The sequence below is a fragment of the Hyla sarda genome, chromosome 5 (genome assembly GCF_029499605.1).
Source record: "Hyla sarda isolate aHylSar1 chromosome 5, aHylSar1.hap1, whole genome shotgun sequence".
NCBI lineage: Eukaryota > Metazoa > Chordata > Amphibia > Anura > Hylidae > Hyla > Hyla sarda.
This window is the reverse complement of record NC_079193.1, coordinates 83138458-83163644: the sequence shown is the minus strand read 5'-3', so window position 1 is coordinate 83163644 and position 25187 is coordinate 83138458. Positions and strand designations below refer to the sequence as shown.

The following is a 25187-nucleotide window of genomic DNA, read 5'->3' as shown; positions in this document are numbered from 1 at the left end:
ATCGGGGCCCGGGCTTTTTCCAGGGGGGAAGGACTTGATCACCTTACGGACTTCCAGTTCGGTCACCGGGGAGAGCAGTCCCTCCGCCATGGAACCATCTAGTTGGGGGAGAGTTAACTCATCAAGGAAAGAGTCCTGAGCTGAGGGTACAGACGAGGCCAAGTCTGCCCCCGCGGGTGCGGGGAGGTTATATAGATCCGAGTAGAACTGTTGAAAGGTGCAAGCTATGAGGGGAGTTTCAGTGTGGACCACCCCGTCTCTCTGTCTCTTATGCTCAATATACGCTGCTTGGCCCTCCTTTTTTTAAGGAGGGAAGACATAAGTCTCCCTCCTTTGTCTCCATGGGCATACATTTTTTGTTTATGGTGAAGGTAGGCCTTAGAGGACTGGGCATGTAGATGGGTCAGCAGCTGTTCCCATTTGAGTTTCAAATCAGAAAGAGTGGCCTCAACCTGAGATCTCTTATGAAGCCGCTCTAGATCTAAGATGTCAGCCAACAGTCGGTCAGTCTTCTGTCTATAGGACTTTTTAAGCCTGGAGCCCCAGGAGATGAGAATGCCTCGTATATAGGCTTTATGGGCTTCCCACACCAGAGGAGGGGAGGATTCGGGGATGCAATTGGTATGATAGTATAATTTGAGGTGTTCCGTGAGGTCGGAGAGGGCTGAAGGGTTCTCTAAGATGGTTTCATTGAGCCTCGAGGTGGGCACAGGGGCAGGGAGGGTAGAGAGTGACAGAGACAAGGAAACAGGGGCATGATCTGAGACCGCAATCACCCCAATACTAGCGCCACTTACTGTTGGTAGCAGAGAGGTATGCATCAGTAGGTAGTCAAGGCGTTGATATGTCTTATGCGAGTAGGAGAAAAAAGAGAAGTCACGGACGGAAGGGTTATGCAGCCTCCACGGATCTATGAGGGATAAATCAGCAAGTTTAGAGTGCAACCTAGACAGCAGCTTCTGAGATAAACCACAGGTCTTAGACGAAGAGTCTAAACAAGGATTTAAAACAACATTTAAGTCCGACCCAATAATGACGGGACCCTCCGAAAAGGCTTTAAGAGCGGACAACGTGTTAATGAGCCATGGCACCTGGGCGTGATTCGGGGCATAAAGGTTCGCAAGTGTATAAATGGAGTTAAATAATCGAATTCGAAGAAACAACGCCCTGCCTTCAGAATCTGTATGCTGGTGGAGTATCTCTACTGGCAGGGATGAGCTAAAGGCTATAGATACCCCTTTTGATGCCGAGGAGCCATGGCATGAGTGAAACCATTGTGAGAAGTAACGGGTTGGGAGCCCGGGTATCCTGTCTCTTTTAAAGTGTGTTTCCTGAATGAACGCAATGGAGGTGTGAAGACGCCTGAGGTGGTCCACAACATGGTGGGGAAGGGAGGGGGGGGGGGGAAGTTCAGGTCCTATGTATGGTGTAACAGAAACATCACAGGCAGTGGGTGAGGGGAGTGAGGTAAACAAGCATCCGTAGAGTGGGAAACCCAAGGGTTAAGTGTTCCAGAGCATCTCCATGTTACTGCAGAGTTCAGAATAGGATCATACAGGGCTGCTACATCCTAGCATGGGGGGAGGGGGAGGGTGGGGGGGGGGTGTTGGGGAGTAATGGACTCATGAATTACAGTATCTCGTCACCGGTGCCACCAGGGGTAAAACGTTAAGCATACAGCGCACTGGCGAACATGTCCAGAAAATGGAAGGTAACTGTGGGGTTAATCAATAGCAGATGATCCTCATCAGGGGGAGAGGACAGCTTAAAGCCCTCACGTAGAGGGGGCGAATAAAAGACTCACTGTGCTCCCTTAGCAGGTCAGCGTGGCGGGGGACCATCCTTAACAGGCGTCTTCTTGTGCTTATTGCCTTTGGTGCGGGAGACGATCTTCCATTCCTCCGGTTTCGGCAGGGGAGGTAGCTGGGTTAGATTTGACACCGGGAGCCAGGAGGGTATGTCCAGCGGCTCCATCTCCAGGATAGGCCAAACTCGGTCTAGGTCAGATGGCGCCCGGATAGTGAGTCTCCTGCCCTTGAAGTTAATGGACAGGCCGAATGGGAATAGCCACGCATATTGGACATCCCTCTCTCTCAGCTTTTCCAGAAGCGGCCGTAGATGGGGCTATGTCTTGGTACAGAGCGATGTCAGCTTCCCCATAACTAATCGGCCGTTTTTCCCTGGCGGCCCGGAGGATGTCCTCAGTGTCCACATAGGACAGTAGCCCACATATCACATCCCGGGGAGGATCAGTCGTCTTCGGTTTCGGCCTGAGGGCTCTGTGAATCCTCTCAATGACCACTTTGTTTGCTCTATCAGGGCCCAACAGGCCGGCAAAAATCTCACCCGCAACATTCCGGAGCGCCTCCGCTGCCCAGGACTCCGGTAAGCCTTTTAGCCTTATATTCTTCCGGCGGCTGCGGTTTTCCTGGTCTTCTATGAGAGTGTAGGTGGAATTCAGGTGGGTCTCCAGGAGTGACGTGCGATCCGCCATAGCAGCTGAGTGCACAGAGAGAGTTGCGCATGCAGACTCCAAGGCCTCGGTCTCCTGGGTCTCTGAGTGGGGTAGTCTCATGCGCCATCTTGGCCTGCCGAGCGGGAGATACACCGCCCTTTTTCTTGAAGAATTTCGACATATCAGCCTGCTTCCTACCCGGTTTGGGCGACTCTCCAGGGTCTCCAGGTACAAGCTTGCCGTATTTGACCATTTGTAGGGGAAAATCAGGTAGTTAGAAGGCTTGATTCTCTGGTCAGACGAGAGAGCAGCAGGCTCACGCGTCCATTCCTATCCGCGGCTAGGCTCCGCCCCCTCCCCTGCGACTTTTGTAAGCAAAAAAGCTGCTTAAATCCCTTGACAAATCTCCCTCATATTCTTTACACTCTTTGTATGTGGTGATAATATAATTTCTGGTATTCTCTCTTGTCTATGTCATTGTTAGCAAGGAATAGGAAATAAAACTGGCCTTTTTATACCATTCATGGACCACCTTGTCTGTCTGTAGTCATGTAATCACAGGCAAGATGGGTAGAGGGGAGGCTCAACTCTCATTAATCACAGGTCAATCTGATTTTGTCTTTTGTTTTGCACTGAACACTCAAAGAAACCCTATACCCTTTCTCACTCCCTTGCCATTGTCACAGAGCTCCCATCCCGGTGCACAGCACTTCCTGTTCCTGTGGCTGCTGATTGGGTGAGTTCATGTACTGACCCCAAACACAGGAAGTGCTGCGCAGATACCAGAGCTCTTTGACTGGCAGTGGCAAAGAAGTGTGGAAGAAAAGTATAGGGGTATTTTTAATGTTTAACATCTCCATTATTTGATGTTTTCCCTGGAATATCTCTCTGATATTAAGGGCTGCTTAAAATGTTGGCGACAACTGCAATTTATTACAGTTGTATTCCCTTTAAAAGAAACCTACCAGAAAATAATTGTCTTCAATTGCTTGTAACAAATGTGACACTCTGCTCAAATGTTACAGGCCAAAGTGTAATTATGTATCTGATAGAGTCTAATGACAACAGGCCAACATGTTCTTTGGATTAGTATTATCCACTTATCAAATATAAATGTGAGGTACATTTATATAACATTTAGAACTCCACAAAGTCACCTCAGCAATATACTGACAAGTATTCTCCATTTACATGAGAACTCTGTGTTAAGAACAGAGACGACTGTCAGCACTAGGTAAGAATAGGTGATAAATGTATGCAGAGGTCATAAGCTGGAAGCATGGCCAGAGATAGAAGGCTTGAACACATGTTGATATTTTCCACACTGAGTGTACTGTGCCGTAGATGAAACCCTAGTGTGTGCTTGGGATGTCACTTTTACGAGGAATTATTTACATGTGATAAGTTGTGGTATCTGAGGACAGATGAACTATTACTCACAAAGCCAATAGCCTAGCTAAAAGGGGTACTGTAGGCAAACATTTCAAGCAATCAGTCCATAACTTTTTATAACTCCTATAATGTTTTTGTCTGCTTACTAAGTTTGATGCAAATTTGTCCCTTGGAAGTTGTGTAGTCCATAACAAAAAAAAGTGATCACTTCACATCGCGCTCACGTTACAATTTGTGTCAGTCCTGGGGGCATGGCTTGATTTTTAGCCCTGATGCAAACCTTCCTGCAGCCTAACATCATAACCCTGTTTTTTTGATCTATTAGCAGAGAGCAGAGTCCCCAAGCGTGAAGTAAGAGCCCTAATCTTGCAATGCTTTCGGAAAGGACGGCAGCATGAGAGTAGTATGGGCAAGTATCGGGAAAGAAGAGATGACTGGACAGATCTGGGGAACATGGCATCATGGGAGTAAATAGCAGCACGCGCAGTATTGTAAAATCAGGAAGTGAATGAAGGTTCCAAGAGGAACAAATGAATGCAAAATAATGTTTTAAATTACATGCCCTTTCTATAATGGATTTTAATATATTGATGGTGTGGCTGGGAGCGTAGTTTGGGCCATAAGGTCAACGAGACTGTATTTTCACATTAAAATATATTTTTTATGATGCCGATGTCCCTGGTAACTGGGGCTGACATAGTTTTAGGGAAAATACAGCCCGCCAACAGTCTCCAGCAGCTCCTGTAGACATCAGTGGTCACAGAATCCCCTGGTTAGGAAGCAGTATTGCGTCCTACTTAGCCTTGTACACAGTGTTGTATCTTGCATTTGAAAATAGTGACAGCGGTACCAAATTAATATAGTTTTTTATAGTTTGACTACTCATGCACGATAAAAACACTTAAAGGGGTACTCCACTGAAAAACCTTTTTTTTTAATATTCACTGGTGCCAGAAAGTTAAACAGATTTGTATATTACTTCTATTAAAAAATATTAATCCTTCCAGTACTTATCAACTGCTGTTATGATCCACAGGAAGTTCTTTTATTTTTGAATTTCCTTTCTGTCTGACCACAGTGCTCTCTGCTGACACCTTTGTCCATTTTAGGAACTGTCCCGAGTAGGATAGGTTTTCTATGGGGATTCCCTCCTACTCTGGACAGTTCCTAAAATGACAAGGGGCAGTGCAGCTCAATATACCATCTACTCCGAGGTTAACTGGTAGGTCTGAAAAACCCCAAAAGACCCAGTAATCAACAGGAGGAAATATATAATAAGAAATAATTATATAACCAGTCCTCAAAAAGTAGTGAAAAAAGGGGAAAGAAAAGGAAAGAATAAATACAGAGAGAAAAGTGATAGTGATTTAGAATTGAAAATGTACAGTGATGTGTGAGTAAAAAGAAAAAAAGAAAAATAAAGGTGAGTATGAAAGTTCACAATATCAAAGAAGAGTGGATAAGTGCAAAGTAATAATCAGGAAAATTAGGGGTAATGAAAATATTAATAGTTATTAAACATCAAAAAATACCAAAAAATATGTGAATAATAAGAATGCCTGCAAAAGATGATAATTTTAAACAATCATATGCATTTATTAAAAATAATGGTTAATGCCTGGGCAGGGCCCTTGCTCAGGCATGCGATCTAAATAATAAAATAATTAAAAAAATGCCAACTATCTCAAAATGTAAAAATTAAAAAATTGTCCTTGGTAGCCGAAAAAAACGTATAAAGTTGTGTGAATAGCAACAGTATTGAATATAATATCCAGCGATCGGAGAGTCTGTGTACTCCAGTGATACTCCAAAGTGAAACACAGTCACCTTAAACTGTAGTAAATGTTTCAATATTTCATTCAGAAGATATAATGTAATTGCTCACTGTTATCCACTTATGTCCCACAACAGGTGTTTGTAGAATAGCAGTATTAATAGCAAGATATAGTTACAGTTGCTTATATGAAGTCAGGCACAGTACCTTATAGTTTTATTCACCGTGATGATCGGCAGCTGAATGTCTCCAGAGTTGCAGGCTCCGGGGACTGTGGGAACCCAGTGCCCGCATGGACCGAATCATTCACTACCCTGGTATGGGTAGGGAGGTACTTCTCGTGCCGTGGTTGGGAAGATGTGGTGATCCCGATTGCGTTGATGTAGAGCGCTGGGTTATATATCGTAGCCAAGCAGGAGTATTGTGCTTTGCACAGCTCAGCGGCCGGTCCATGGAGAAATCGGCAGCGGCTGCCCGGCATCCTCGTGGCGTGTGAATAGCGCGCTAATTGACAGAGGTCCACTAGTCCGGGTCCTACAGCGCTGTCTAGGCAGTATCGGCTGATACAGGTATAAAACAAGATTGAGATAGAGATGGCTGATAGATATGAGACAAGGCTAGATGCGTTTCAAGACTTAATGTCGCATTCTTCAGTAGCCTGATTAGATTAAAAAGGCCAGTACATATGAGGCAGGCTTATATAAGAAAAAAACGATGATGTCACTGACAGGTAAGTGGAATAGAAAGACATAGGAAAAACCTGGAATCGGATCTGACAAATAATATATAGATAGTACAGAGGTATAAAGTGTGCATAAATTATTACTCATCTAGTGTAATTGTATAAAAATGAATAAATAAATATATATGTAAAAATAATGATAAAATATAAATTTTATATAGATAAAAAATCAGAGTGAGAATATAAAGATGTTAAATTGGTAGATACATATGCACACATATATACACATGCATAGATATATATATAGATGTGTACATACATATAAAATAAAATCATATCAGGAAGATATGGAAAAATTGTGTGTAGGACATCATAGGAATAAATTACACTAAATTTGATCAATCAGTAGATAAGTGGACAATGTGACATTTACTGTAAAACAAATAAAATTAATATATGAGAAGTGAAAAAGATGAAAAGAAAAAAGAAGAAAACAGACAGACAAATGAATAATAAAACATGATGAAAAACTATATTAAAGTATATGCTAAAATATGACATGGTACTCAAGCAGAATGTAACAATCTCACAATTTGACAGTAGAAGACACAGTGAAGGATAAGAATATATATGTTAGTCGCACGCGGGGTTCTCACCAGGGTGCGTCATTGTGTCGATAAACGACCAGACAATGACTGGTCATGAAAAAGGACCCAGCGGCCGTGTCAAAGGAATCAAAAAAGTTCCATCTCTGCATTAAGTCCTTTAGGGACTAGAGAATCAAATTCGAAGATCTTCCTTGCTTCTGCCCTAGATAGACGAGAAATGAGATCACTACCTCTCCAACATTTTCTAACTAACTGTAGTGCCACAAAAGACAATTCAGAGGGGTTATTATTATGTGATTCAAAAAAATGAAGGGATAATGGGTGGGATTTATTGCCTTTTTTTGATATTATAAATGTGTTCAGATATTCTGATTTTCAATTGACGTTTGGTCCGACCTATGTATTGTTTGCCACAATTGCATTCTATGAGATATATGACACTTTTTTACTGTTGCAAGTTAGACATTCTTTAATTTTATGGATATACCCATTGGATGTAGAAGTTACTTCTAAAGTCTTTCTTGGAAATTTGGTGGTTCTGCAACCTACACATGTGCCACATCTGTGGAAGCCATTCGATTGTAACCAGTTAGATGACATTTTATTCAGTGGGGGCTATTTGTATCCCCAAATTGGCCGCCTTTGTATAAACGATAGGGGGGATTCAATGGTAGATATTGGCTAATGATTTTGTAATTTTTTTAAAAGTTCCAGTGTTATTTTTAGAATTCTCTCAATTAACTTGTAATCTTTATTAAATGGTATAGTAATTTTTGCTTCAAGTTCTACCAGCGCTGAATCTCTTGTACTGGTAAAAAAAGAGGACCTATCTAGATTTTTAGTTTTTAAAAGGGATTTGTTTAAAACTTGTTGTGGATAACCTTTATCTAAAAATTTTTGATTAATTTAACAGCTTCATCTTCAAATTGTGTGTCTAAAGTGCAATTACGTTTGAGCCTTCTATATTGGCTGATTGGAACATTTAAAAGCCATCTAGGAAGATGGCAACTATTAAAACGTATAAAACCATTCTTAGATACAGGCTTGTAGTATGTGCTACATATTAATTTTGGATAATTAACTGAAATTAAGAGATCTAAAAATTCGAGAGATTCAGTGCTGATATGCGGGGTAAAATTTAAATTAAGAGAATTAATATTAAGATTTTGAATAAAAGTATTTAAAGAATCCCTGGGTCCCTTCCATATAAATAAAATGTCATCTATGTACCTACACCAGAGCACGAGATCCGCGCCAATCCTGGGAGGACAGCACAGATGGTGCTGTCCTCCCAGGCTGCCATAAAAAGATTGGCATAGCTGGGCGCGAATCTCGTGCCCATGGCGGTACCGGTCAGCTGTAAATAAAAAGCATCATCAAAATAAAAATAATTGTGAGTGAGTATAAAATTGATAGAATCAAGAATAAAATCAATTTGGGTTGGTAAAATGTCTCCTTTTGTTAAAAAGTACTTGATAGCTTCCAGACCGGCATTATGTTGAATAATGGTATATAGAGAACTCCCATCCAGAGAAGCCAATATAAAATCAGGTTCCCATGTGACATTCTCTAAAATTTGAATAATTTGAGTTGTGTCTTTTAAATAAAAATTAATGGATTGTACAAAAGGTGGTAAAAATCAGTCTATATATTGGGATAAATTGGAGGTGATTGAATCAATCCCAGATACGATTGGCCGGCCGGGAGGGTTCAAGTTATCTTTATGCATTTTTGGGAGACAATAAAAAAACGGGTAATCTGGCTTGTGTACCTAAAATGAAATCATGTTCTTTAGAAGTAAGAATACTAGATGAAAGTGCTTTGTCACAAAGTGTCTTAAGTGCTTTAATAAACTCTTGGGTAGGGTCAGATTTAAGTAGCATATAGGTTTTGGTGTCGGCTAGTTGCCTATGGCATTCCTTGTTGTATTTGTCTGTGTCTAAAAGAACAATACCTCCTCCTTTGTCTGCAGGACGGATGGTCACATTTTTGCTTTTTTGGAATTCAGAAATGGCAATTCTTTCTTTATGAGTAATGTTGTTATATTTCGATGTAGTTTTAATTTTTCTCAAATTGGCTTCTACAGATTTCTTAAAAGCCAGAATATCTGGACCTATTTCATGTTTTGGATAAAAGTTGGATTTTAAAGTGCAAGAAGTATGTTTGTATGGATCAGTCTGGATGGGGGGAGGAATGTAAGGTTGTTTTAAAAAATATTTTTTAAGACACAGACGTCGTACATATTTTTAAATCCCTATGTAGGTATCAAATTTACTAATAGGTTTGCTAGGGGCAAATTTTAAGCCTTTATTGAGTAGAGTGAAGTTTTTTTCGGCTACCAAGGACAATTTTTAAATTTTTACATTTTGAGATAGTTGGGATTTTTTAAAATTATTTTATTATTTAGATCGCAAGCCTGAGCAAGGGCCCTGCCCAGGCATTAACCATTATTTTTAATAAATGCATATGATTGTTTAAAATTATCATCTTTTGCAGGCATTCTTATTATTCACATATTTTTTTGGTATTTTTTGATGTTTAATAACTATTAATATTTTCATTACCCCTAATTTTTCTGATTATTACTTTGCACTTATCCACTCTTCTTTGATATTGTGAACTTTCATACTCACCTTTATTTTTATTTTTTTTATTTTTACTCAAAGCTCACTGTACATTTTCAATTCTAAATCACTATCACTTTTCTCTCTGTATTTATTCTTTCCTTTTCTTTCCCCTTTTTTCACTACTTTTTGAGGACTGGTTATATAATTATTTCTTATTATATATTTCCTCCAGTTCCTAAAATGGACAGAGGTGTCAGCAGAGAGCACTGTGGTGAGGCAGAAAGGAAATTGAAAAAGAAAAGAACTTCCTGTGGCTCATAACAGCAGCTGATACATAGTGGAAGGATTAAGATTTTTTTTTAATAGAAGCAATTTACAAATCTATTTGTCTTTCTGGCACCAGTTGATTTAAAAATGAGTAACCCTTTAAAAATAAATTGGTTGTTTTTAATAGGTCTATGGTGTTTAATGCTTTTAATGCTATAAAACTGTGCAGAACAGTAAAAGAACCTTATAAATGAGATTGCACTGTGTTGACTTCTGAGGTTGGCAGGGTCTGGGTGACAGTGGGTGGTAGGAGTAGGTGTTGTGATGGTGATAAAGCAGCCCTGGTACATGAACATTTATTATCAACATGTTTTGTGCCAAGTCTGTGCTTAGTATATTTCGAGTTGTTGGCATGAGAATAACTGTCATTGTTCATGGGGAGAGGAAGTTTAAAGAAATCTGGTATTTGGATGTGGAGTAATTTCTGATGTTTTGAAATTTCCTGCATGCTTTTTGAATAATTTTTGCAGGCATATGGTAGAGAAAAAATTCTCTTGGTCCCCTCTATCTTCTGCAAGGGATGTTCTTGTCTTTTAGGGGGGTTGTTCTTGTCTTTTATATTTTCAATTGTCAACTGTATGGGGGAGGTAAAATAGTTGCCTCTTTAGCACAGATAGATATTATTATTTTAAACTCTTTAACACTGTGTTATGACATGGTAAAGCAACTCGTGAAACGCATTGTGCTGGTACACATCTTAAAATCAAAAGAAAAATACAGCCAAAAAAAAAGGATATATTTTTAATCTCCTAATGTTTTCTATGAAAGTCTATGAAAAAATGTCCGTCAGTACACACATTGTTTGCATACACAACCGTAATTCCAACATGTGTTCAAACAGTATGTGCATAATAATAATATTTGAAATATTACCGTCTTTTATATGTTTTTTACAGATGTATTTTTCTTTTGATTTCCTGGTGTGTGTGAACCTAGCATAAATGTGAAATATAATTTTATGTGACTTCTGTAACACTATATTTCATTAGATAGGCCATTTTTGAGGTTTTATTCACAGAGTTAACCACTTCGTCTAGTATAATGTTAGCTACACAGTCCATGAAATGAATGAGATGCTTTTATGTAATTAACCCTTGTCATTTTTCAGGCGGTGTAAGTGCTTTGTGCTGCTTCTTCTGGGAAATCGGTGTGCTTTGTCACATAATGGCCCTTATTTACTAACATGACTCCGACTCTTCTTGTCGGTTTTTGTGCCTAAATTCTGTCGCACGGAACGTGTGACAGAATGTGCGACAGAAAAAACCCAACAGAATCTGAATCACTCAGAGTGAAAAATAAACCCTACAAAATGGGGGTTGTTATCAGGAAAAGAGGCATGTTCCCTACATTTCAGCCAAAATCACTCGTCTTTTCCAAAAACCACTCTGAAATTCATGTGAATAATCTGGGAAGAAAACCCGACACTTTAAAGCATATATAAAGTTTCAGAAAGCGGAGTAAATTCTCTGGCTGTTTGCTCCTTTGCCTGCTTCTTACTTGTAATTTTAATTTTTTTTTTTGCACAATTTAATTTTTAAGCAAGGTATTAGCTTTATCAACACATGTTTTCAAGTCTTTTCAACACTTTTTTCCCCCTATCGTTTTAGTAATGATGGAAATCACAATGTTATAGATCTAGTCCAATCATTCCTATACACCACCAATAGACCCTTGAGGCTGACGTCATACTTAGCCCCAATGGCATTCAGACCCGGCAAACTTAAAATGTTTAATGGGTTAATGTATTCATGGAAATATGTATATATAAATTAAAGTACTGCATGAGGGAGCCTAATCCTACCATGTATTGCCACTTTTTATGATTTTCAATAAAAAGCAGTTACGAATCTATACCCGACTCCTGTGTCCCCACTCCGGTGTAGAGCTCCATTGCAGAAGTCTGATATTCACTGGAAGGTCAAGGAAACCCCTTCTGGGATTTCCACCTCCCACATCTGTACTTCTGTAGAACAAACCCTGCGACAGAAATAAACCTACCTGTGACAGGATTTACAGTGCGACAGAACTATGCGACAGAAATCACTGTGCAACAGAATTTTTCCCTGCAACTAAAAATATAAAGTGCGACAGATTAATAAATACCAAGTGAAAAAAAGGTTGAAAACACAAAGAAACACAAACCGACACTCCACTCTTAGTAAATGAGGGCCAATGTATTTTAATAGTATTACACGTAATAGTGTCACAGGGCTTCACTGTTCTGTTATTCCTTTTTTGATTAACATGCACATTGAGCACCCTAAATTTACTACTCACATGACATTAACGGAAGTGAACTTATGACAAAAAATTTTATATAAAAAAACCTTCTTTAGCACCAAGAAAATAAGGGGTGCATCACAAGAAGCATTTTTTGGGGTGCACCTTCCCCATTACAGATTTAGAGTTACTGGCAGACAGTATATGCACTAGGGCATATACTGGATCTCCCATGTTATGTGTGGATGTAGAGATACTAAAGGTTTGGTATACAGCAGTTTTACCAGCAAAATTATGTTGCTATTTGCCACCACATGTAGAGACGGTTATGTCCATATCTGTAGCGTGGGACTGTTGCATTAGTTTGCAGATGTATTTTCATGAAGCACAAATTATGAACGAAAAGTAAAACTATACCTGTCATTCCAGGTAACATTTATATTTATTATATATAATATAGATATTATTTTGTATATGGTATTTTTCACCAGATTACCGTTCTGCTTGTGTCATGTCTAATTTTCAGTCATTCCTAAGGTAGTGGATGGAGCCTAGCCGCTATAAAGTCTACTATATCTTTCACTGACACACATAGGAAGGGACCCTGCTCCCTTATATCTCTTTAGTATATACTGAGAAGCAACAGCACAGAAAACATTCTAGAGCAGCAGAGAGCAGTGTAAGCTGTGAATCTTACACTGAGTGCGATCTAATTGTATATAATATATATATATATATATATATAAATATATATATATATTTACTTCAAAGTTTAAATGCAACCATGTTCTAGCATAACTTCCAAATGACTGAAGATATGTCGATGAAACTTGGTACATACCGTATATACTCGAGTATAAGCCGACCTGAATATAAGCCGAGGCCCCTAATTTCACCCCAAAAACCCAGGAAAAGTTATTGACTCGACTATAAGCCTAGGGTGGGAAATACATCATCCCCCCCCCATGTCATCATTCCCCCCCCCATCATCATCCCCCCCCTGTCATCACCCCCCTGTCATCATCCAGACCCCATCATTAAAACCCCCTGTCATTAACACCCCCGTCATCATCACCTTGTCATTATCACCCCCGTCATTATCACCCTGTCATTTTCACCCCCGTCATCATCTCCCCACCCCCTTATCATCACCCCGTCATTATCATCCTGTCATCATCCCCCCCTTCATCATCACTGCCTGTCAATTCCCTCAGTGGTCTTCAACCTGCAGACCTCCAGATGTTGCAAAACTACAACTCCCACATGCAGGTTGAAGACCACTGCGCGGGCCTTCGTCATCATCCAGCCCCCCCCCCCTTTAGTATTCTACTCACCTCCCCTCAGTGGGAAGGAAGGGTGAGCTGGTCTGGGCCATCTATGCTGCAGGGACCGTCCGGTGGGAGGGTTAGTCGTTCCGGGCTGTATATTTTCACCGGGAGGCCCTCTTCTCCGCTCGCTCCGGGCCGGCCCCGGACTAGTGGCGTTGCCTTGACGACGACGCACCGGGACTTTCATGCGCATGAACGTCCCTGTGCGTCGTCGTCAAGGCAATGCCACTAGTCCGGGGCCGGCCCGGAGCAAGCGGAGAAGAGGGCCTCCTGGTGAAAATATACAGCCCGGAACGACTAACCCTCTCCACCGGATGGTCCCTGCAGCATAGATGGCCCAGGCCAGCTCACCCTAACTTCCCACTGAGGGGAGGTGAGTAGAATACTAAGGGGGGGGGGGCTGGATGATGACGAAGGCCCGCGCAGTGGTCATCAACCTGCGGACCTCCAGATGTATCAAAACTACACCTCCCGGCATGCCCGGACAGCTGATGGCTGTCCGGGCATGCTGGGAGTTGTAGTTTTGCAACATCTGGAGGTCCGCAGGTTGATGACCACCGATGAAAGGATTGACAGGCTGAGAGTTCACTCGAGTATAAGCCGAGGGGCGTTTCATGCTGAAAAACTCTGCTTATACGTTACTTTCGGTCTGCAGAGATTTCCCAGGACTTTTAGACATTCCACCAACAGTCTGGCTGGCAGGTGCAGAGATTAGTTAATGCGCGGCATGGAATATGAGGATGAAAGCCTCATTGTTGTTTTTCCTTTCCCAAAAAGGTTTATATAGGAAGACTGGGCAGCATTGGGTACTTTCCCTGATATTTACTAATAGCTCCTGTAGCATCTGCAGTCTGTCTCTTTCTGTCTGAATTTAGTAGGAAGGGGGCAGGGAAGAAGGCTCATAAGGGAATCATTTTTCTTTGATTAAAATTATATTTCAATGTGTCTTTTTCAATTGTACTGTTGACAGTTTTGATTTATCATCTTCCTTGTAACTAAAGGATACATATAAAATTGTCATTTAAATCATAAGATAAAAATACTAAAAAAGAAAAAATGCAGCACCACACCTGTCCTCAGGTTGTGTGTGGTATTGCAGCTGGGTTCCATTAAATTGAATGGAGCCAAGTTTTAACATAACACACAACCTGAGGATAGGTGTGATGCTGTTTTCAGAGGAAATTAGCTCTGTTTTTCTATTCCTATAGAACTTCTTTTAAAGGGGTACTCCAGTGAAAAAAAAATGTTTTTAAATCAACTGGTGCCTGAAAGTTACACAGATTTGTAAATAACTTCTATAAAAAAAAATCTTAATCCTTCCAGTACTTATCAGCTGCTATATGTTCCAGAGGAAGTTGTGCAGTTCTTTCTAGTCTGACCACAATGCTCTCTACTGACACCTTTGTCCGTGTCAGGAACTGCCCAGAGCAGGATAGGTTTTCTATGGGAATTTGCTCCTGTTTTGGACATTTCATGACATGGACAGAGGTGTCAGCAGAGAGCACTGTGGTCCGACTGGAAAGCGCTACACAACTTTCTCTGGAGCATACAGCATCTGATAAATACGGGAAGGATTACGTTTTTTAAATAGAAGTAATTTACAAATCTGTTTAACTTTCTGGCACCAGTTGATATAAAAACATTTGTTTTCCACCTTTAGTACCCCTCAAGTGAAGAGGCTGTAAGTCTGTAAACTTGCAGTGCGGACATAACCAAAAACCTATGGTGACAGAAGAATTTTAGAGTATTCTTTTTTCCTATTACTTTCATGCTGAGTTTCAAAAATCAATAACACTTTATATAAGCAGTGTGCATTTATTTGTTTTATTCATAAGCTCGGCTTTGCTGTTGGTCTATGACTTAGGAGTAGAATGAGTGGCCATTAACCATTATGACTAAGACTCCGTATTGCTTTTTTCTTTCTTTGCTAAATCCTTAATATTCTTGTGTACATTACATAGTATTCTAGAAAATGGTTGTAGTAGTTTCCCAGCATGGGTTAATGTCCCACTGATTTGGACAAACAATTGATGCTTACCGTGAAGAGCCTATTGAATGACCTTGAGATGATAGGAGGAGTCTTCTTGTCATCTGTGAAGTGGTCTGTTTAGAGTGGGCCATCTTCACACTGTGCAGCTGTCATAGCGCATGCTGCCATTTATACCTCTGCCTGTGGTGAGGGCTGTGTAAGAACAGCGTGTTGTCTGACAGGGTGTGATGGTAATGAAAGGTTTCCTTTCCGGGTGAATTTCCATTACCAGTACAAGAAACATAACAAACCCATCCCAAAACATCTGTATTTGCAAATGCCTAACAGTTTATATATTCATATAAAAATCTAGCAGAACTGTTTTATTTTAATTTTTTTGCATAAAACTATCATTTTGGAGAGCCAAATAAAAAAGACCAGCAATGAAAATTGTGAATGAAACTTATAGGTACACATTAGGAGTAGAGATGAGCAAGCTTACAGTAAATTTGATTTGTCACGAAATTCTCGGCTCGGCAGTTGATGACTTATCCTGCGTAAATTAGTTCAGCCTTCAGGTGCTCCGGTGGGCTGGAAAAGGTGGATACATTGCTAGGAAAGAGTCTCCTAGGACTGTATCCACCTTTTCCAGCCCACGGGAGCACCTGAAAGATGAACTAATTTATGCAGGATAAATCATCAACTGCCGAGCCAAGAAGTTCGTGACGAATCAAATTTACTGTAAGTTCGCTCATCTCTAATTAGGAGGCATTGATGAATACATATCATAATCCTATTTGTCACACAGCACCAGTTCTCTCTAATGTCTATTTTTTCTTTCCCTTACAGAATTTTGTTTGTTGTCTGAAAAACAAGGAGGCTTTGAAAAGAAATCTGAGATGTATCAATGTACTACGCCCGTTCCATATGACACTCGCTCTTTATGTGACTTTGACGTAGTGGATGGGTTCAGAGATGTATCTGTCCATGGGAAACCTGTTCTGAGCAATGCTGCCCTATCTGTCCTACAACCAGGTACCTGAAATGTCATATAACTCACATCAGTTTTCATGAACAAATCTAGTTGAAATGTAAGCAATCCTTTTTTTGGTTTCTAGCAACCTTTTGAGAACAATTTCATTTTCCTGTCAGCCGACTCCGCTCTCCGGCCACCCGCCTGCATCAATCACCTGGCCGCTAGGTATTGCAGAACTACAACTCCCAGCATGTCCTTACGGTAAGGGCATGCTGGGAGTTGTAGTTCTGCAATACCTAGTGAGCGGGTGATAGATGCAGGCGGGTGGCTGGGGAACGGAGCTGCATGAAAAGTCGCAGTTGCGTCTTTTTTGTGCAACTTTTTTAAAATTGCTGTCAATGGCAAGATTGTAAGCCTGGCTTACGCTTGCGACTTTTTGAAGGGGGTTTGCGACTTTTTTTTCTGCTTACGTGCGACTTTCGCACTTGATAAATTCCCAACCACTGCAAAGTGAAAACTAAAATTGCTTAGGTAGGGCTGATTTATTTTTTTTGCTTACCCGCAAAAGTCGCACAAAAAATTGCTTAGGTACAAGTGCGACTTCTGTAAGCAAAAAAAACTTCTAAATCCCTTGACAAATGTACCTCATGGTGACATGGTGACTTGTTGTAATGTAAGTAATCCTTTTTTGGTTTCTAGCAACCTTTTGAGAACAATACTTTCCATGCATACTGATGAAAGTAAGGGTATGTTCACACTATGGAATCTCCGCTCGCTAAATTCCAATAAGAAATTCTGCTTGAAGATTTCATCAGGCGGCCGCGGACCTGCACCGCCACCTTTGACGTCAATGTAGTGCACGCGCAATTCCTCCGAAAAAAAAGGTAATTCTTTCAGCAGATCAGTTTCAGCAGTGAAATTCTTAGCCACTGAAATTCTGCGAAATTCTTAGCCATCCGAAACACTGCGGAATTCGGTAGTGTGAACATACCCAAAGAAAGATGAAGAAGAAATGATAAATCTAGTGTTAAGCATAGAATATAATAATTTTCTAATTAATAAATGAAAAGTAAAAATAGGTATATGTGTAGAAAGAAAGACATTTTCTCCTTGCCATGTCCAATTTTATTTTTCACTAAAATGGTTGTGCAGGGAAAAGTAACTTTTTCCCTGTCCACAGGATAGGGGAGAAGTATCTGATCGCAGGGGATCCGAGTGGATTGTGTGCTGGGGATGGCGTGTTCTCCTTTCATTTCTATGGGAGCATCGGAGATGCCCGAATACAGCACTCCAGTCTCTTTGCTTGTTCCCATAGAGAAGTTTGCTGCACAACTCCTTTCAGCTGGTAGTTCACAGTGGATCCTGCTTCTCCAAGCAGTCAGATGTTATCGACATATGAAGAAATGATGATGACTGTTTTACTGGGCAAAGTTTATGAAATTAGATAGATAAAAGATAGGCAGCAAAAAAAAAGCCCACGTGGTCCATTTAGTCTGGCCTTATATTATTTTGTTATTATTGTTATTCTAGGATAGATATAGGTTTATCCCAGGAATGTTTCAATATGTTGATTTTCACCCACATCTTCTGGACTTTTGTACTAAGCCTCTTAGTATATAGTGACATTGCTTCAGATCTTCCCCAGCTAATCTTTTTTCCTGCCACCGCTCTCCGCTTACACTCTGTGCACACCATTTTGATTTGACAGGTAGTAAACCAGAATCAAAAGAGAAAGTCTTTTGATCCTTAAGTTTATAGCTTGGATATTTCTGTACCTTCAAGCTATGTTGACGGGACCTCTGTTGAGTTCCTTGTAGTTGTGAAGTGGGTGTATTGTGATATCAAGTACAGTGGTCCCTTAAGTTATAAAATTAAAGGGGTTGTCCAGAGGGGATAAACTTTTATCTATGGGCAGAGGCTTGCTATTAAAATAAAAACAGCTCATACATACCTCCCTGGCTCCCCGCAGGTCTCTAGAGTCAGGATGCCCCGTCCGCAGGCCAGTGTCTCTTCTCCTCTCTACAGTGACATAGCTCACAGCGCCGCTCTCCCAGTCACTGACTGGGGTGGGACATGGTTGCGGCCAGTGACTGATGGAGTGGTGCTGTGACGTCTTGTCTACAGCACTGGGAAGAGATTCGGCAGACACCAACTTGCAGTCAGGACGCCTTGACACCAGAGACTTGTGGGGAGCCTGGAAGGTACATATAAACTGTTTTTATTTTAATAGCAAGCCTCTGTCATAGATAAAAGTTTATTCCCCTTAGACTACCCCTTTAATTGGTTTCAGATAATCATTGTATGTTGAGAGTGAGACCATAACTCTATGGAAACCTGGTGATTGGTTCTGAAGCCCCCTAAATAAAAAAAAATGATTCAAAAATAAGAAAAAGTGAGTTTTAATGAAGAATAATTATATCCAATAAATGAATAACTAATACAGCTAAAGCCAAATGCCAAAGAAGCATCTAACCCTGTCACAGGTAAAGAGTACTTAGGTAAAAAAGAAAAGAGAGGGACCGCACCTCGTGTATTACCCAAGACACCAGATGGGATAGAGAGTGAACAGCACCAGCCTTTTAGTTGGCTGCTCACCTTATGGCAGATATTCAGCGCTTATCGCCCCTAGATAGGGGTACAATCGTCTTCCTAGCAGGAATGAACTGCAAACCCCAATGGGTCGCAGGAGTGGGTAAGCTAATCCTGTTCTGTAAAGTAAGTGAAGGAAGCAAAAGGACCCATACATCAGGCGCTGTTCAGGATTCCAGTAGTAAATAAAAAATTTTAAAAAATCCTGGAATCCTGAACAGCGCCTGATGTATGGGTCCTTTTGCTCCCTTCACTTACTTTACAGGTAAAGAGTAGTCCAGAACATGTAGTACCTCCCTGTACCATAGGGAGGTGCTATCAGCAGGGCCGTATTAACATAGGGCTGATGGCGCTGCAGCTCCAGGCCCATACCTGAAAATAGGCCTAGCCGGCCCCACCCCACAAAAAACAAAAAAACAAACAACAACAACAAAAAAAGTGTAGGGGGAGTGGCTTCAGAGAGGGGCGTGGTTACACAGAAGGGGCGAGGCTTGCTATGCACGCTTCAAGAATTTTCAGCATCGGCTGGACACTTGTTGAGGTTAGTAAAGTTGAAGTGCACCATGGTGGGAGTTCTTAATTGGGGTCAACTTAAGAGCGCTAAGCAATATCCGAGCATGCTGGGAGTTGTAGTTTGTTACTAACCAGCTCCCAGCATGCCCTGACACAGCCTATGGCTTTGCAGCTGATCCAACCCAAAACTACAACTCCCAGCATATTGTATTATATGGTAGTATAATATAAGTTATAGTGCAGCTTAAGATATTGCATAAGATATTGTGTTTAGGAGACTATAAATCCCAGCTAGTTATGCAATATGGAAGAAGAGCAGAGGATGAGGATATCCAGAGAGGAGAGGGTTACAGAGCAGCCTGCACTGATTGGCTGACTGCCAGGCTCCCTCCCAAGTTTCAGTGACACACAATGAGGGAGGAAGTTTAGTCATGTAGAGTGAGGGCAAAGAGGGACATGCCCCCTGCCTGAGAGAAGATGAGAATCCAGACTGCAACTGATGTAAGCTGTTTTTTTAGAAACTAGCTGAGTACCCGGCGTTGCCCGGTTTTTCCTTCCTAATCCTTGTTGGGGAGGAAAATCAACAAAGGATATATTGTTGTCATATCTCAACCTCATATCCCGTCCTCGTATCCTATCATCATATTTTGACCTCATATCCTGACCTCCTATCCCGTCCGCATATCTTGACTTCATATACCTCCTATCCCGACCTCCTATTCTGTCCTCATATCCCATCCTCCTATCCCGTCCTCCTATCTCGACCTTATATCCCGTCCTCCTATCCCGACCTCCTATTCTGTCCTCACATCCCGTCCTCATATCCCATCCTCACATCCCGTCTTCACATCCCGACCTCATATCCCGTCCTCATATCTCGTCCTTATGTCCCATCCTCATACCCAGTCCTCAGGTGGGACTGATTTGTGATGAAGATATTGTAAGCTGAAAATAGAAGGGGACGTGGCTTTGTGGGACTGGGTGTGATTTGTAAACCAGACCGATGCACAAAAAGGGTAGATAAAAGGGGTGGGGCTTAAATGTGGGCATGTCTTTGTGAGATGAGGTGTGACTTGCAAGCCGGATTGACACATTCACCAGGAGATGCAGAGCAGAGCTTGTGGAGTAAAGTACTGAAAGTCCCATATACTTGCATGGGACTTGAAACAAAAACCCATCTTTTATATAAATGTGTAGGTAAGGGTTAATTTATCTATCATATCTTTGTATTTGACATATGCAAGTAATATGTGTACCTGGTATTATTGAAATATGTCCAGCCGTACAGAAGTTATGTGGGAACATACATTTCCCATTGATTTGCATGGGACTTTAAACAAAAACCCCGACCCTGGCAAATGTGGGTAAGTAAGGGTCAAATTACCTATCCTATGTTTGTTGTTGACATATAAGTAACACGTGTGCCAAGTTTCATGTTAATATCTTTAGCCGTTTGGACATGATGCCGGAACATACACACATTGAGTTTATATATATATATATATATATATATATATATATATATATATATATATATATATATATAGATATAGGGGCTAAACACATAAAACTTAGATGTACATGATCAGGGTGAGGTACTGAGTAACACATAACAGTTTTTTATTATTTGGGGAAGATGATAGGTACGCTTTAAATCTGTAGCTTCAAATCTGTGCATCAAATACGCAGCAAAGTACCGCACATGTGAATCTACCCTTATAAGGGAAAACATATCCTGTATACAGCTGGTAATTAACACTATATGGTCCTGTATATAATCACTTATTTAGTATACAGATCCTTTGTATAGCCGGTATATACCTCAATATGGTCCTGTATATAATCACTTATATGGTATACAGATCCTGTGTGCAGCTGATATCTACCGTTATATGCTCCTGTATATAATCACTTATATGGCATACAGATCTGGGTATCTACCTCTATATGGTCACTGTATGAGGTAATAATAGTCTGTGTGTACAGTGGTTTTATTCAGTAACAGTGCAGTCACTGTGTGATGTATAGTGTGTTCCTGAAGCATTGGTATTATTTGACACTTGTATTATTTGTATACTGGTATTATTGGTATTGTTAGTCTGTGTATAGTGGTTTTTACTCAGTATGGTGTTATTATCCAGTCTTTGTGTGGCGGTATCATTTGTTCCATGTATACTGTTATTGGTAATATTGGTCCTGATACTCTGGATTTGATCATTAACAGTACGATGGTAATATGCATGGCGATAATATTCCTCCTTGCATACTGGTATTATTGATAATATTACTCTCAGTATACAGGATTTGGTCAGTAACAGTATGATTGTAATATGTATGATGATAATATTCTTCCTTGTATACTGCAGGGATGTGGAATTCCTATCGCCCGACGCCTGGGACTAGCAGTTTTGGGCGCCGGGCAGGTAAATTTGTCCGGCCCTTAGCCCGGCTTCGGGCAAGCAGGGTCGGACCTGACAAGCGCAGCTGCGATCTGCAGTCTGTATGGAGCGGGCTGCCGACTCCTGCCCGCTCCATACTCTGCCGCCTCCGACAATAAAAAACTGTATCCTCCGAATCAGAGCAGGGGAGATGAGAAGCTGTGTATGTCTTCTCTCCCCTGCTCTGCAGACGTGCGGGGGGGAGATGAGGGGGCGTTGCTTCTTGCTCCCCGTGCTGACCTGCGTCCTCTGCCTTCACTCCCCCCAGCTGTAGCTTCGGAGAGCTGAGGGGAGGAGACGCGTCTGCACGGGGAGATGCATGCGGCGCTTACAGGGGAGTATGGAGGGGGCTCCGGATTCCTGCCCGCTCCATACTCTGCAGCCCCCGGCTGTTCTCAGTAGCCGGGGGCCGCCGCTAATAGCCAGCATGCAGCGATCGCCGCGGCTGGCTATTAACCCTTTAGATCGCCGCTGTCAAAGCTGACAGCGGCGTCTAAAGGGACATGTGAATGCTCCCTGGTGGGCTAGTGGGGTGAATCGCCCCCCCCCCCCCCCCCCCCCGGAGCGCGATCGCAGGGGGGCGATCCACTATAGAGGTAGCCGGAGGACTTACCTCTGCTTCCTCCTGTCCCGGCTCTGTCATTGATAGATCCTGGCTGGACCAGGCTCTATCAATGGATCACAGAGCACACAGATTAATAGAGTTCAATAGAACTCTATTCATCTGTCTGAGGAATCTAATGATTCCTCATAAGTGTAATAAAGTGTAAAAAAATATAGAAAAGTTTTAATAAAAGTTTGAAAGACACATTAACCTAGTGGTCTTCAAACTGTGCCCCTCCAGATGTTACAAAACTACAATTCCCAGCATGCCAGGACAGCCGTTGGCTGTCCGGGCATGCTGGGAGTTGTAGTTTTGCAACATCTGGACGGCCACAGTTTGAAGACCGCTGCATTAACCCCTTCCATGTTAAAAGTTCAAATCACCCCCTTTTCCTATATAAAAACATGCAAACATAATAAAAATAAACATATTTGGTATTGCTTCGTGCATAATTGTACAACCTATTAAAATATAACATTATGTATCCCGTACGGTAAATGTAAAAAAATACCAAACCACAGATTTGCAATTTTTATAATATCCCATAAAAAAAAGTTAAAGAGCGATTAAAAAGTCAGATCAATGCCAAAATGGTACCAATACAAAAACAGATTATGGCGCAAAACATGAGCCCTCATACAGCCTGGTATGTGGAAAAAAATAAAGCTACAGGGGTTAAAAAATGGCAATTAAAAAAATTTGAAAACGTTCAGAATTAGTAAAACATGACGTAAACGATACAAATCTGGTATTGCTGTAACCAGGCGCCTAAAGTATAAAACTAACATGTTATCTCAACCACAAGGTAAATGGCGCAGAAAAGAAAACCACCAAATCAGCAAAATTATCTTTTACTATTTCAATTTCACTTCCCCAAATATATATATATTTTTTGGTTCAGAGAATGTTATTGAAAAATTCAAAGGTATCATTATAGTAGGTAGTTATGGCTATTATAGGGCGAGGAGGAAAAAATGAGTGCATAAAAGCGAAATTGGCCGGGACAAGTGGATCGTCATGAGGGACAAGTAGATTTTGCTCCATTTTAGTCCCATGGACAAGTAGTTTTTTATAAAAATTCCACACCCCTGATACTGGTATTATTGGTAATATTGGTCTCAGTATACAGGATTTGGTCAGTAACTGTATGATGGTAATATTTATGGTGATACTATTTCTCCTTGTATACCGGTATTATTGGTAATATTGGTCTCAGTATACAGGATTTGGTCAGTAACTGTATGATGATAATATTTATGGTGATACTATTTCTCCTTGTATACCGGTATTCTTGGTAATATTGGTCTCAGTATACAGGATTTGGTCAGTAACGGTATGATGGTAATATGTATGGCAATAATATTCCTCCTTGTATACTGGTATAATTGGTCATGGAAAATTATCTGAAAGGAGAAGTATCACACTGAATAACATGTCTCCTACCCAATGGTCTCTTGTACGGGGCCCGACTAGTCCACTTGATGCTCTAAAATAATGCCTATGGGGACATTTTGGTTGGTGTAATTTTATAGCTAGCTACCTGGCTACCTACTTATCTAGCTAACAACCTACTTAGCTACCTGGCTACATCACATTGGGCTGTGTTACACATAATGTAAGTAAATAGAGTTACACTGTGACCCACAAATGGCCACAACCCAGCTGATGGGTCGCGGGCACTTTTAGGCCCATCAAACTTTTCAGCTCCAGACCCATGGTGCTCTTAATCCGGCTCTGTGTAGCATAGCCAGTCACTGCATGCACTTCAGTAATACAGGTGTGTTACCAGTTAAATGCTCATTCTAATTGGTCAGTTCTTCCAGCCATTGACAAGTTTCACAGATCTAGACTGTCTGTACCATTGTATGTTGAGTATGATTAAGGGTCTATTCACACATACAGTATCTTATGCAGGATTTAAAGCCGTGTTCAGTCATTTAGGCATTTAGTTTACATTGAAGTGTGCAGCATCAAATACTGTACAGGCGAATAGATCCTGGAGTTACAATAGTGCAGAAAAGACCACTGTATAATGAAATTATTGTAACCTGAGGCCATTGTAACTTGAGGAACCACTGTAATATCTGCAGGCTTCACATTTCTTTCTATGCTGGTCCGGCTTAGTGATTCCGATGTTATAAGCATCAGTAGAATGCATTGTACAACAAAAGTAGGTAGTTTTATTAGCACAATAAGTCCGAGCTAGATCTCTACAATACTACTTTCCTTGCGGCATCAGTGGTAATGAAGTGATTAATTACAAATAGATAATGTAATAATTAATAGTTGTAAAGCATCCAGTGTGATCAGGTCCCTGAAGCTCTAAGGTTGTTAAGTGATAAATATTGCAGATTTTATGTGCAGCATGAATATTCTTAGAAGTGACCCCTGCTGTGTAGAAAAAGCCCTCTACCTCAGCTATCTCCGGCTTACAAGCCCATAACAGACCCGAGACATGCAAATAATTGTAATGTACTGTAATGTTGTGTAACTGATGTTTCTACTAAAAGCCTAAGATTGCTCCCTGCATCCTGTGTCTTATGAGATGAACTTGTGTGTTGTAAAAGTTGAATCAATTAATTAGCACTCTGCATAGTCCAGCTACCACTAGGTACTGTATATTACCTACTTAAGACCCCTCAGAGCTGCATTAGAGGCATGTATCCTGCACCGTACTGATGAGGGAAAAAGAGCCATGAAACCGCTGTATGTGGAGGAGTGTCCAAGGCATGTTTCAAGGCATTT

The 25187-nt window shown here is 41.1% G+C and overlaps 1 protein-coding gene across 6 annotated transcripts in view; it reads left to right on the top strand.

Annotated features, from left to right (window-relative positions):
* GSDME (gasdermin E) overlaps window positions 1–25187 on the top strand; it is a 151605-nt gene that overhangs the window by 62494 nt on the left and 63924 nt on the right. For 4 of the 6 annotated variants that reach the window (XR_008843951.1, XM_056519827.1, XM_056519823.1 and 1 more), the window contains exons 6-7: window positions 4173–4256; window positions 16172–16357. Coding sequence is in view for 5 of the 6 variants with exons in the window: in XM_056519827.1 (XP_056375802.1) it covers window positions 4173–4256; window positions 16172–16357 (270 nt within the window). In the remaining variant the exon portion in view is untranslated. The remainder of the gene's footprint in view (window positions 1–4172; window positions 4257–16171; window positions 16358–25187) is intronic. The other 2 variants (XM_056519825.1, XM_056519826.1) reach the window with 2 other exon arrangements.